Source organism: Hipposideros armiger, unplaced genomic scaffold (genome assembly GCF_001890085.2).
Source record: "Hipposideros armiger isolate ML-2016 unplaced genomic scaffold, ASM189008v1 scaffold_480, whole genome shotgun sequence".
NCBI classification, from domain to species: Eukaryota; Metazoa; Chordata; class Mammalia; order Chiroptera; family Hipposideridae; genus Hipposideros; species Hipposideros armiger.
In genome coordinates this window covers 566610-581403 of record NW_017731830.1, presented here as the reverse complement: position 1 = coordinate 581403, position 14794 = coordinate 566610, and the positions used below count along the sequence as shown (strand labels likewise).

At 40.1% G+C, this 14794-nt stretch overlaps 1 protein-coding gene across 8 annotated transcripts in view; it reads left to right on the top strand.

Moving 5' to 3' along the window:
• The first annotated feature begins 1071 nt into the window (after window positions 1-1071).
• Window positions 1072-14794, top strand: part of CCP110 (centriolar coiled-coil protein 110) — a 24255-nt gene continuing 10532 nt past the window's right edge. For 2 of the 8 annotated variants that reach the window (XM_019666915.1, XM_019666913.1), the window contains exons 1-5: window positions 1072-2990; window positions 4871-5026; window positions 8345-8473; window positions 10850-12500; window positions 14360-14490. In XM_019666915.1, the coding sequence (XP_019522460.1) occupies window positions 4886-5026; window positions 8345-8473; window positions 10850-12500; window positions 14360-14490 (2052 nt within the window). In that variant the 5' untranslated portion in view covers window positions 1072-2990; window positions 4871-4885. The remainder of the gene's footprint in view (window positions 2991-4870; window positions 5027-8344; window positions 8474-10849; window positions 12501-14359; window positions 14491-14794) is intronic. The other 6 variants (XM_019666912.1, XM_019666911.1, XM_019666910.1 and 3 more) reach the window with 6 other exon arrangements.

Below are 14794 nucleotides of genomic sequence, written 5' to 3'. Positions count from 1 at the left end.
CACATTCCAAAAGTCCAAAAGTGGCTTTTGGGTTACTCTGGGGTCTGGACTTGAACCTGGGCTTTCAGAAAACTCCAGAAGGGGAGGGATACGGGAGCCGTTGTATAGTTGTAGGACTGGAAGGGACCTTAGTGACTCCTTCATTCTGCCTTCGAGGACACTGCCCGGGGAGCCTTGAAGAGGCTGGACGCTTAGACTATTCAAGTCAAGATGTGCAAAACACCAATAATCCAGGTGCTCAGGACTCAGCAGTGAGCAGGATCTCCAGGGCCCCTACTCTTGTGGGGCTTACATAATCGTGAGGGAAAATAATTGTGTTAGGGAGTACACCGATCATTTACACAGCACCTACCGTGTCCCGGGTTCTGTGCTTTATGCATTATCTCCTTTTCACAACAACCTCAATGGGGAGGTATTATCTCAGGAGGATGAATTCAGTTGACTTTAGGAGGGTTTTGCAGATTCCAAGGGAATGAAAGGGCATAACAAAATGAGGCAAAGTCAGATTATAAAGCTTTGAAGGGATTTTAATGAGTCCCTCATTTTGTAAACGAGGAAACTGAGGCCAGGAGAGGTGAAGTGAGTTAAGCAGTTAATGGCAGAGTCAAGACTGACTCAAGCCACGCCAGTTTTAGGCCAGTGACTTTTCCACTGCTTTTTCTCCTCCTAACCTTGCTTCTCCTACCAAAGGCTGATAAGTGGTGCTTAGGAGCCGGTCATTGTGCGAGAATTATCTGTTGTTTCTCATAACCACCCTTGTGACAGTCACTTTTAAAACTCTCATTTCACATATGCAAAAATAGGCACAGGAAGGAGGGTCAATAAGAGAGGCAGAGCGTAAAGCCAAGTTAAAAAATGAAAGGGGTCACTACATAATTTGCAATGGTAGGGGCGCTAGCTTGCAGTGAAGACTACGTTTCCCGGCGTGCATCGCGCCTCCCGTAAGTACCACGCCTTACCCAGGCGCGCAATGCACCTCGGGGACTGTAGTTTTCTGGTGCCCCAACCGTTACAACGGCCCGGGAAGCAACCGGAAGTGCCCGCCCTGAGAGGTGGAGTCTAGGCGGCGGCGGCCGTTGCCAGGAGCCCGCGTTGCCGCCTGAGACCCGTAATATGGCGGGGAGGAGGAGAAGGAGACGGCGGTGGAGTGAGCTGCTCTCTGTCAGTAGCAGTTAAGCCATTTGCTTCCTGACAAGGCCTATGGTGAGGGGAGGAAAGCTGACCCGACCGTAGGAGATCAGGTGTGTGCGTGAGGAGGGGGTTTGACTCAGAGGGTCCCGGCTGCGGGGCCACCCGGCGAGGCGGAACTGGCGCCCCGAAGAGGTGAGGGCGGGCTCCGACGGAACCCAGGCGCCAATGCTGGGCTCCCGGGCCTCGAGCCCCTGGAAAGGCGCCGGCATGGGGAGGCGGTGAACCGGGTGCCTGCGGCACCCGGCGCGGAGGTGATGCTCGGATGGTGGGACCACCGACGGATGGGCCCTAGGGCTGGAGCTTTATCAGAGGGGCTGGGGGAGGTGGGCTTGGGGCTCTGGGGTGAGGGCAGAGGGTCCCGGGTAAATAAGCGCCGGCCCGAGCCTATCTCCTCTTAATAAAACTGGGCCTTTTTATCACGGGGACACGATGCTGGCGAGGGAGGCGTCCCCAGGGTGCGTGCTGGCCATTTCTGAACGCTCTCTCTGCCTTTGCGACTCTCTGGGGCAGAAGCATGAGGATAATCAAGCCAATTCTCTTGATTGCTTCTGAGGCTGCTACGTGGCTCCCAGCCTTTGCTTCTCCCTGGTTTTGATCCCAGTTCCCTACTCCCCCATTTAGGCAAATGGCAGGTGCTAGAGATTGATTTCATGGGAAAGGTGGGGGCCTGGGGGGAAAAAAAAAGAAATGAGGAAGCTGTTGCCCCCCTTTTCATGTTTTAAAGTTACGTTTGAATCTTACCAGGAACCAGGCACTGTTCACTGCCCTCCAGGAGTTCATAATTTAGTTGTAAAAGCTGTCGTCATCATCATCACCACCATCACTATCATCATCTGCATAATCAAAGCAGCCCCCATTTATTGATGCTTTCTGCATGTCCTGCAGTATACTAATTGCCAGACGTGTTCTAGTTCCTCAAATCCTCACAGAGTCCCTTTGAGACAGATGAGATTATCCCCATTTTACAGATGAGGAGACTGAGGCCTAGAGAGACGGTAAGTGAATTGCCGAGCACTGACAGCTAGCGCGTGCCTGAAAGGGAAACCTTCCCCTTCACTGCCTCGGCAGGAGGTTTTATGTCTTTGGGAGGACCGATGGGTCAACAGCCATCTAGAATCTGAAAACAGGGCCAGACCTGTTCTGTGTCACTTTGACTGTCCCCTTCGGTGACGTTTCTGGTAGAGCGCTGGGGAGGAACCAGGTAGCAGAGCCACGAGCCGATGGGGCTGGCGAGGAGGCTTTCTTGGAGAAGGGCTATGGAATAAGTGGAAAAGACGAGGCGTGTCTGAACTTGACGCAGCTGACAAATTCTGAATTCAAGTGGGCCGGTAATGCCTGACGGTCAAGTATGGGGCAGTAGATTTGTGGTTGGGGTGGCCTTGTCGTCAGGGCTCCCTAAAAATAAAATCCTGCTGACTCAGGTGATTGTGTTGTGAGAAAGGAAGTGCCCTCTCGCTCAATCGTACAGGCCACGGGATGCTCCCTTTTGAAGTGGCTGCCTTTGCCGTTGAGAGGTGCCAGTTGCTTTGAGAATAGGGTCACCCAGGAAGCTACCATGCTCCCTTGCTATCTAGCCCACTCTCACCTTTTTCCTGGTTTACGTTATTCTTTGAGCTAACTACCTGGATGTATGTATTCAATACTTTTATCAAGGGCTACTGAGTGCTGGCGCTGCTCCTGTGTAATGGGGATTCGGTGGTGAGCAAGACTGAGAAAGCACCTGTGCTTATGGAGCTTACGCTTCGGTGGAGGAGGACAGACAAAAACCAAGGAGATAAACAAGATAATTTCAGATAGTGGTAAGTGCTGTGGAAATTGGGGAGCCGCCGTGTAATGTGGTCGTGACCGACGCAGGGTTAGTTTAGACGGGAGAACCAGGGACAGCCTCTCCAAGGAGGGGACCAACACGCTGAGGCTGAAGGATAAGAAGGACCCAGTCATGCCCTCGTAGGATCATTTGGTAATTTCCGTAGTCATCACGTTAGCACTTGTATGTGGACATTTTATGCAATAGCAGATGCCATAAGTTACGCTGTAATAATAATAAATTACTATCCATCTGCAGTGTATATGACACACATGTATTGTTTAAGGGATATGAATTTCACTTTCTGAAGCAATGAGGCATGTCTATATGATGTTGTTGAAAGAAAAATAAAACTATTGCCATAAAGATACTTTATTTCCTTGAATTTCCCAGACCTTTGAAATAGAATCTCATTCTTTGTGTATCCATGAGAAGTCTATTAACATTAATTGTTTGAGTAATCTATTTATGTTCCCTATACTGCTGGATGCATGGATTGTGTTAAAAAATATTGGGAAGTATTTTAGTAAAAATGGGGTCATGTGAGTTTCTCTTAGCTTCTGCATAATTTGGTTGTTAAGATAATCATAATGTAGGTTGAAAGCTGGACGGAAAATGGAGGCCTTGCTGTGGTTACCAGAGCACCATTTCTTTGGAATTAAACTCTCACTTTGCCTAACTTGAATATAGAAATACTTAGAATTGATGGGATTGTAGGAAGAAGTTATTAAGACTACCAGTTGGTCAATCTCATCATAATTTTAATAATGCTTTTTCTTCATTTCTAATTGTGCTATAATTTGTCTCTGACACTTTAGTCTACTGAATCTTTAAGTACCTGGAAGCTTAGGACAGTATCATATTCTTATTTCATCTTAGCACATCCTATATCATGAATTGAATTTCCCTGCCCTCTGTCTTTTGTTAATTAATTAATTGTTTTAAAATGAACACTGAAAGGAACATTATTGTATTAGTTTTTCTGTTTTCACAGTTCTGTCTCTTGTTGGTTATGAGTCTGGTGATGTCTCCCTTTTTATTTTCCTTTGCTTATTTAAAGGAAGCAGTGCCAGACCTAATGCTATGGAAACAGGCACTCAAACATTTAACGCTTGCTAGATGAATGAATACGGTAGCTAATCCTTTCTGGTTGCCTTGTATTTTCTTAGTCCCCATTACAATTTTCCAGAAATTGTGAAGTTGCAGGCTGATTATTTTAACTAGTTTGGCAATGGTTCTAATTTTCGGTGATAAAATAGAATTATTACGAGAGCCGATAGATTTTCTGTTTTCCACTGCTGACTGATTTGGTTAGTGACCATGGAGTCATAATATCTTCTTAAGATATGCAAGTAATAGACTTTGAACTCCATGATAGAAAAAGAATTTTTAAAAGTAAATATCCTCTTTTGTTTAGATAACACTTTTGTCTTTTTTTTTTTCTAGAAAAACATTTCTACCTTTCTATAATTTAGTTTTTCTTGTGCTGTGTAGATAAGTCCTACTTAAGAAAAATATATTCTATTTTATAATCTAAAGTTAGTAAAGTGGTATAGAACTTTGTGTTTTCAAAGTGGATTTCATTGGTGAGTGAGTTCTTAGTACTTTTCTAAACTAATCACATTTAAAGATTAATTTACACACAAGTGTTCAAAAATATTTAGTATCTGAAGCAAACCTCAACTGGGTAGGATCTTGACCTATGTTTTACCTTATACTCAAGGTTTAGCTCCTGATCAGTGGAAAAATTCTGGGAAGTCCAGTTCTAGGAATCATGAATTCTAGGAATATTTCAGTGTTCTATACAATTTGCTAAATAATTAAGATTTATTTTTCTCAGCACATTCAAAATGACATTTGTCTCTTTTGTAGTGTGGTTGTGGGAAGATGGAGGAATATGACAAGTTCTGTGAGAAGAGTCTTGCCAGAATCCAAGAAGCATCACTGTCCACAGAGAGCTTTCTACCTGTCCAGTCTGAAAGCATCTCACTCATTCGCTTCCGTGGAATGGCTGTGCTTTCTCCACTGGTAAACGCGCTTTGATTTTTACATAATGTTTTTTTCTGTAGCTGCCCACAAGGGCAGTTCACAGAAAAACAAAAGAAAGGGTAATAAACATCAAAAAGATGCCTAACTTATTCATAATTAAAGAAATACAAATGAGTTAGCATTTTTTTTACCTACTAGATTTGCAAAGATCTGATAGGGCCTATGGGGAAAAGGTACTTATGATGCATTTTTGCTGAGAGAATCAGTCAATTTTATGTTTTGGTGAGCAATTTGGTAGTGTTTATCAGAATTTAAAAATATACATAACCTTTGACTCAGCAATTTCATTTGGGGAATATCTTACAATTATACTCATGTATGTGCCCAAATAAATATTTATAAGGTTATAGGAACATTATTTAAAATAGAAAAATATTGATGAACGACCTAAATATCCATCAGTAGTGGACTAGTTTAACTGGTCCGTTTTATAGAATCTCATACATGCCATTAAAATGAGTACAGCACTTCTAATGTAAGGGCCTGGAGGAATCTCCACAAACTACCATAAATCACTGCACACAGCATGCTCTCGGGGGCAGGGTAGAGTAGTGGTTAAAAGCCCAGCTCTGGTGTCTGGTGCCATCTGGCCTGGGTTCAGATCATTGCTCTGCCACTTAGCTGCTCTGTGAACTTGCAGGGCCATTTTCTTTCTTTGTTAAATGACAATAAAAATAATGCCTACCTCACAGAGCTGTTTTGAGGATTAAATGAAGTAATACACTTAAAATGTGTGCAGGGCTGACTGAGTGGCTCAGTTGGTTAAGAGTTAGCTTAAGAGCATGAGCTCTGAGCAGCAGGGCCACCGGTTCGATTCCCACATGGGGCAGTGACTCTGAGCTGAGCTGACACTGAGCTGCTAACAGGTGGCAGGATGGCTCAGCTGGTGAGAGCACGTGCTCCTAACAAGACTGTCTGTTCGATGGTGGGCTATGCCCGCCCGCAGCTAAGACTGAACTTGGCACCTTGAGCTGAGCTGCTGCCCTGATGGCTCAGTGGATAAGGCATGTGCTCTTAACAACAAGGCTGCTGGTTTGACTTCCGCATGGGATGGTGGCTATGCTCACCTGCAACTAAGATTGTAACACAGCACCTTGAGCTTAGAGGCCACGAGCTGCACCCGGGAAGCCAGATGACGACTGGCGCCCTCCACAACTAAGATTGAAGAACAACAACTTGGCTGGTCCCCCTCCCCAATTCCCCAACACTGTTCCCCTCTCCCAATTCTCCAACTAAAAATAATAATAATTAAAAAAAATGTGTAGAACACTAGATCATAAGAGGTAATCAATATGTGTTAAGTATTTGGATTTTTAAATAAGGATATCATACTCTTTCTCTTGGGAGGGGTAAGGGAATATAAGATGAGAGAGAAGACACAGTTTTCATCACGTATCTTTTGATATAGATTGAATATGTTTTATATGTATGTGATTTTATTCCAAATCAGAAAATTAATATGATTGAGAGTGAATTTTTCTTATATAACAGAAGTTAAAAGATAAGTAATTTCTGCCAACTTTTTATCATTAAATTTTCAAACATGCGTAAAAGTTGAGAGGATAGTACAACGACCACCCATGTATCGACTAGTTAGTCAACAGTTTTTAACATTTTTTGCTTTATTGTGTTTGATTTTGTATATGTATATGTGTGTGTATATATTTGCCTACTTTTTGTTTTATTGCTGAAACATTTGAAAATTGCAGCTACATGACATTTCTCCCCTCAATATACATATTCTAAGAATAAGGATATTCTCTTACATAAAACCCCAATACCATGATCACACCTTAAGAAAATTAATAATAATTTTACTAGCATCTAATATTCTGTCCATATTCAAATTTCTCAGTTTGGGCTCAAAATATCTTTTATAACCTTTTTTGTTTAGTAATCTAGATTTAGTCAAAGTTCACAAATAGCATTTGCTTGTTACGTTTTTCCAACCTCTATCTTAATCTGGAATAGTCACTTTACCTCTTAAAAACTTTTTTTGTTTGTTTTTATGATAGTGAATTTTTAGAGACCAGACCAGTTATCTTGTAGAGTGCCTTACATTTTGAATTTGTCTAATTGTCTCCTTCAGTGATATTTAATTTGTCATCTAGTCCCTGCAGTTCCTATAAACTGGAAATTAATTCTAGACGTTTGATTAGAGTCAGGTTAAACATTTTGGGCAAGAATTCTTTGGAAATGATGCTATGTAATTTAATAGTAAATTAAATCAGAAGTTACATAATACCTAGTTTCTCTATTTTGATGTTTAGTTTGAATACTTGCTTTTACAGTGGTGACTGCCAGATGACTCTTTAAAGGTATACCTTTTCTTTCCTCTTTTTTATTAGAAAGTAAACTGTGGAATGATTCTTTGGTACCATGCAAATGAGAAAAATATTTAAAACATTTTTATCAGCTACTTTAGGACCTAAGGCTTGATTAGTTTAATATGGACCAAAATACCTGCGCCTTATCATTTAGGGTCTATGACCCTATCAGTTACTTACTTATAAGCAAAATCTGATGTTTATTGACATTCATCCATGTTTTTATGTTGTATTTGGCAGAAGAATATTGCAACTTTGGAATAATTTTTTAGGACATGTTTTCTATATGCATAATCTAAAATTAGTCTTGACTCCTTACCATAGTGACAAAACTTCCCAGGACTTAATAATTAAGATGTAAATCTACTATTAAAAGATATAATGCTTGGAAGCCTTCATTTTTTTAGGTACATTATATTTTCATTGGAGGTTACAGCAAAGTAGAACCAAATATGTGTTCTGATTTTATAGGCAAATAAAACATGTTTCTTTTATCATTAAACCTTTGGAGATTTTCTTGAGGTAGCAGAGAGGTAAAATGTACACGGATGATGGAGAATCTAAGTGACTCAGTGAAGTATGACATTACCCAGTGAAAAGCTCAGCAGTGGCCAAAAGGGCGAATTTTATCTCTCATTTTAGAGCAGTTGATAAGTGAACAGGCTTTTTTCCTTCTTTCTTTCAACTTATTTTTTCAGTTGAGAATAATTTACATACAGTAAAATGCAGAGATCTTTAGCATTGAAGTTTTATGCGTTTTTGATACATGGCATACGCTTGTGTAACTCATACAGAGGACATTTTCATCATCACCAGAAGATCTTGCATACCCCGCCCCAGTCACTACCCCAACCACTGCCCAGATGCCTTTCACTATAGGTCATTCTAATCATTCTAATTGAAAACGTCCTGATTTTATGCTATTTTTATATTTATGAGAAATAATTAACATATTTATGATGTTTCACAGCTTAACATTGAGAAAAGAAAGGAAATGCAACAAGAAAAGCAGAAAGCACTGGATGTAGAAGCGAGAAAGCAGATTAACAGGAAAAAAGCTTTACTGACTCGGGTCCAGGAGATTCTTGAAAATGTTCAGGTGTGTAATTTAAGCTCTTTTAAATTATTAAGAAATCATAATTGAATGAGCATTGATGATAATGTTTCAGAAATATATTTGCACTAGCTAGTTAATTACCAATATACTTGACTGTCTTGTTGGAGAAGTTTCATAATTTGTGATATTCCATTTCAGTTACTCCAAAGAAAATTCACTTGCTTGTTAGTGATGCCCAGTACTTGAATCAGAGGGTACTTAGACAATGGAGCCCTACACTGAATATAATTGCTTATTGTCTGTGTCTTATGACTCTAAAAACATTGAATTCTCAGTGACAAAATGATAGAATTGTCCATTGTAGTTTACCTCTGAACTAATCAGACTATTGACTCAATGATCTTATTCTCATTCTTTGTAAATAACTGCCCCCAATTTATTTTTGGTGAAAAATCTGCTCATAGATTCAGATTAGATAAATGCAAATGCAATTCAGATTAGATAAATAGAATTGCCTAAATGCATCTTAGATGCTTATTAAAACCAATTAAACAACACATTCATACCTTTGTAATTGTTTTTATTTAGTTTAATTTAAAATTATATAAACAATCTCTTCATACCAAAAAGAAAAACAAATGAATTTGAGTAAATAAATAATTTCTGCCATATATAGCACTGTTTTGCTGGTTACATCTTTTTATAATTTTCCACAATCTTATGGGTCTGTGGTTTGTGTAATTCTACTAGGTACAATGTACAGTGTACCTTAGGATATTAACTGCTATCTTCATTTCTCTATGGGTAATTGATTTTAATTTGCATGTTATAATTACTGTTCATATTAAGTTTAAAAAAATATAGTGTGTAGCATAGTAAAGGGTGGGTTTTTGAATTACTAGATATTTTTTATTACTGAAACAAAAATGGCATATCATTTTTGGTTCATTGAGGGAATATATTAAATATATTACTAATGAGATTATTGTTGAGTCTGAAAACTCTGTTGTTAATTCTCTGTAAATGTTGAATTGTAGAGTGATGAATTGTGGAGGTTGAGAAATTTTATATATATTAAAAATAGATTTCTAAGGTCTGTTTTATCTGTAAAACCTATGATTCTATGATAGATTTTTTTGTTGTTATTTAAATCATTGAACCAAAGGCTCATATTAGTGGTGTACAAAAAACACAGTTTCTGAATATCACAAATGTGAAATATGAGCTATTTTAAGGAAATACTTGGTTTTACTTAAACCTATGAATGTGTTTGTGGATTTTGTGAATATGTATTCCTTTTGTTTTATTTTGGTTCTGAGGTTGTGACTGAGTATACCTCATAATGTTTATTGCATAGTACCTGGAAACCATTACATGTCTTGGGATTTATCAGGTAAAACAGGAGTGCCATGTGGCCTAGGAAAAAAACCATACAAAAACAATGTAAAAATCTTAATATTCAGGATTCTGGAGCCTCTCTATTCATATGATGATTTCTTAATATATTTTTGTATAATCTTTAGAAAGCATCCTAGTTCACTTTTAATTTTTTTTGCAAAGTTGAATTATTTAGATACAAAATGTAATTTTACTTATTTTTCTATTGTATTTCTTGTGTATATAGTTGTTCTCATCTTAATTTATCAAATTTTTTACTTAATTTTGCTTGTTCTAAAACTCATTAACAGGTTCCAGTTTTAAATGACCATCATTTAATCAAATTAGAATTTGCTTTAGTACATTGAGTTTTAAGTTGAAATTTTTCTTGTTTTTAAGTCATTTAAGCTACATGGCTGAGATATCATTTACTACAAATTTGCCTCATCACGCAATAGGATTTTAGTTAAAATTTGGGGTAAGCATGTGTTAGGCCAGAGTCTTATTACTGAATTATTTTCCCTTAATCAGTATCCAGGGCACGTTAGTCTTTGTTAAAGAGGGAATCATTTATGTCAGACATTGAACTACTTGCTATTTAGCTCATATATCGTTATCCTGAGATGATGGCTCTCCTAGGAGCAACAGTTGGCGACGTTAATACCATATAACCAGACAAAAGTTAAGGAAAACGCTTCTATTCCAAGATTAAATCACACATGGATATATGTGTGTGTGTGTGTGTGTGTGTGTGTGTGTATACACTTGCACATATGTTCTCATTTGTATCAGATTAGATCAATTGTTTTTGTTTTTAGAAACACTTTAATAAATAGGCTGGGGTGACCGATAGATGTTATTATAGTATTTGAGCTCCATGTGACAAAGCATACCACAGAACAAGGTTGTCTTCATTTTTGTTTGTGTTTTCAAATATCAGAACTCTGAATCTTTAATTTGTCTTATTTTAGAAAACAATGACATCAAAGTCTTTTGTGCAGTAAGGAAACATTCATTTTTTAATTTTAATCCCTTTTTCAGGTTAGAAAAGCACCTCATGCCAGTGGTTTTGATCAGTGGGAGACTGAAACAGTTTACTCTCCTTCAGAAGTCACAAACTTGAATGTTCCTGCTCCATTTCCAAATATCTTGCCAAGCCCTACTGAACACTCCACTTTAGCAAAATTCGAAAAGATAACTGGACTCTTACCATTGAATAATGAGGACCAGTTTAAATCTAACGGGATAGATCTAGCTAGGGACTCAGAAGAATTTAATTCTCTGAAGCAATGTGACCATTCCAACATTGGCCACAGGGAAAATGAAGCTTCTCTGAAGGCCTCCTCAGCAACCCCACAGGAGACTCTTATTCCCGATGGTCTGTTCTCAACAAATGAAAAACAGGAGCCGTCGCTTTTGGAGGAAGTTGCTGCAGATCCCTACATTATGAGTCTTCAGAGCCTGATGAAAAAGTCAAAGGAATACATAGAAAGAGAACAGTCGAGACGCAGTCTGAGAAGTAGTGCAAAGAGGAGTATTAATGAGAGTCATTCAGACAAAGAAAACGATGCTGTCACGGTGACCGGCTGTGTAAAGGAGAAGACCCAGCTCATCAGCAAACACTGCGGTTCAGTTATTCCTGACAAGCCCAGCCTTAATAAATCAAATGTTCTTCTCCAAGGTGCTTCCACTCAAGCAAGCAGCACGAACTCATCAGTTTTAGGTAGCTTTTCTAAAGCGGACTTACCTGTAGGAACTGGCCATCCCACTGTTTCGGATCTAGATTCTGACTTTAAAGTCATTCCCACTTTTGTTACTGAAAATAATGTTCTCAAAAGTCTTACTGGTTCATATGCCAAATTACCTAGTCCAGAGCCCAGCCTGAGTCCGAAAACGCATCGAAGGCGTTCTAGGCCATCATCAGTGTGTCATATACTTATAAATAACCCGATAAATGCCTGTGAGTTGAGTCCTAAAGGAAAAGAACAAGCAGTAGACTTAGTTGTTCAAGATACTGATGAAAAAACAAACATCCCTGACACGGTGCCAAATTTACCAATTGATTTAACAGAAGTTTGTCCAAACAGGGGTTATGTCAGCAAAAATACATCTGAAGCCATACAGGAAATGGTTTTAGGTAAATCAAATCAGGTATGTCAGTCTTCAGGAGATCACGTAGAAAATAAAGTGATTCATGGACTTGCTCTCGTTGAAGGTCAGTTAACATGTGATGGAAGAGGACCACACAAAATGGACAGTATGTGTCCCCCGATGCCAAGACTGCATGAGCCCTATGCCACCGGTTCGTGTATAGCGAGTCAAAACTTTGGAACCACGAGTGGACTCAAGTCAGCCAGTGTGTTAGAGAAAAACTCCTGCAATTTACAGATGGAACTGAATAAGTCTTATGATGTAAAAAACCCATCTCCTTTACTGATGCAAAGCCAGAATGCCAGGCAGCAGATGGACACCCCTCCAGTGTGCTGTGGAAATGAACAATTTTTGGACAGCAGTTTTGAGAAAGTGAAACGCAGACTTGATTTGGATGTTGATGGTTTGCAAAAGGAAAACTGTCCTTATATCATAACACCTGGAATAGCTGAACAGGAAAGGCAACAGTTGCCAGAAAAAAGATACCCAAAGGGGTCTGCCTGCATCAGCAAGAATCAAATGTTAGAAAGTAGTTGCAAAGGTAAGGAAATCTGAAAGTGTTTGCTACCTGCCAAGCAGACGGGCATCTCTATTTAATACTTATGATTGACATTTTGCGAAATAAAAATCATCTGTTCGTTAGGGTACTTCACTTTGTTTATCTTATCAGAGAGCATATAATTAGGTACAGTTTGTTGCCATTTGATAGACTTTCTTGAATTATTTTTTAATTTAAATTTTGAATTTTTCATAATCCACTAGGTATTACAGAGAATACTGGTAAAGACTGCAGGAAAAAGTTCTTGCATGAAACATCCCTCATAGTTTTAATCCAGTGTATTTTTTTTTTTAAAGTATGTGTCTTTTAAAAAAAATTTTTTTTATTGGGGAACAGTGTGTTTTTCCAGTACCCATCAGCTCCAAGTCAAGTAGTTGTCTTCAATCTAGTTGTGGAGGGCGCAGCTCAGTGGCCCATGTGGGGATTGAACCGGCAACCTTGGTGCTATGAGCACTGCACTCTAACCACCTGAGCTAATTGGCCACCCCTTAATCCAGTGTATTGCTGCAGTGTCTTCCTTTTGGATGATGGTTTCCAATATTTTCATCAGTTTGTCCTTTCATGTGTGATGAGATCTTGGTGGAGTTGGGCCTTCAGTAAACAGTTTAGCATCAAATTATTAGAGAAAATATCACATGTAGGGCTCTGTGAGTAGTGGTTCAAGAAAGGTGTCTTTATTGATAGAAATTATTTCAAGTTGCCTTCTGTTGCATTGAGTGTTGTATTAACAACTTGTTACAACATGTCATCTCCGTTAGTCCAGACTTTGTTGTTGTGGCCATAATTCCTCATTACCGATATGGACGGCATATGATCAAGTAAGTTAAGTATTTAGACACAGGCATTTCAGCTTTAATGTGATATTTATCTTCCTGAAAAAAACTTTCATAGTCTTTAAAATTGCATGCTAAAAAGAACGGTTTGTAGGAAAAATAGGGTGGGGGCAGAGCATTTGAAACCTGTGCAACTTAGTAAGAACTCAAATAAAAACAACAGTTGATGTCCTGGACTCGCCAAGTAAACCACATAATGTGGCCAGAGGCGGCCTCACTGAAACCCAGAAGAAGGCAGAACCACCAGTGGCAGCTGTGCAGCGGGGACAGCCAGGTCCCCATCAGAGTGGGCAGGGGGCAGGGCAGCGTGTGGAGAGACGCCCACAGCTTGTTGTGGTTGTTGCTCGGGAAGTCTGCTGTGACATGGGGATGGGACTGCAGGCTGTTTCTGAGGGACGGCTCCTGGGACCACACGTGTGGAAGGAGGGGAGGGGTTGAGGGAGAGGTTGAGCTGTGACACAGCCTCAGCCAAGACCTCAGCTGCCCCCAGGGAGCACTCGGAAGCGTGGATGGTCCTTTAGTGGGTCTACATTGGAGTGAGGAGACTGGGCTATGTACCGCTGTGTTAATCGGGACATGGGGTGCGAGCATGAACTTGGGAGAGGCAGTTTTCTTCACCAATGCCAAACTCAAAGTGGGCTGACAATTGTGGGCTATCTCCAGGCAGCCCTTGAGGGAGGGAGCCCCTCCGGGGATGGAGCCCACGTTTTGAAGTTAGGTGGAGGGAGAATCTAGACTGAACATGCATAGTTTGGGCTCCATCACTTCAGATCATAGTGGGATCTGTCAAATGAGGGGGAAGGATGGGGAGATGCAGATTTGATAGCGTGAAATAACGAGGGTGGCAAAAGAGAATGTGGTCCACAGTGGGGCCTGGCTATGTCTTGGTTATATTATGTCAGATCCAGGAAAACGCTGGTGAGAATCGCAGTCGAAATTGATGATATAAAACATCGGATATTAGACTTGTCAGTTTTCTAAATCCGAGGGGGACGTGTTTCTTTTCAGAAGGTGAGGAGACGTTAAAAAGCAAGATGTTAGCTCTTGAAGAAATGCGGAAGAGACTGGAAGAGCAGCACGCCCAGCAGTTATCACTGCTCATAGCTGAGCAGGAGCGGGAACAGGAAAGGTTGCAAAAGGTGAGGAATTAAACGGAGGGACATGCGGTGGTCAGAGGAGCTTAGCCGGGATACCTGTGAACTTTGGTCATGGACAGAGACTTGTAATTCCCCCCCGTGTGTATATCTTAACCCTACCAGACCTGAGGCCCTGAACCTAACTGTCCCCTATACCTGGGCTCCTGAGCATTAAAGAGAAAAAACCAACATGATATAGAAAAATGTTAGTTACCTGCAAACAAGTGGTTAGAATAAGATGGAACTTGGAGACATTGTAGAAAATAGGTCTACCTTTCATCTAGTGCCAATATTCCACCTTTGTGTG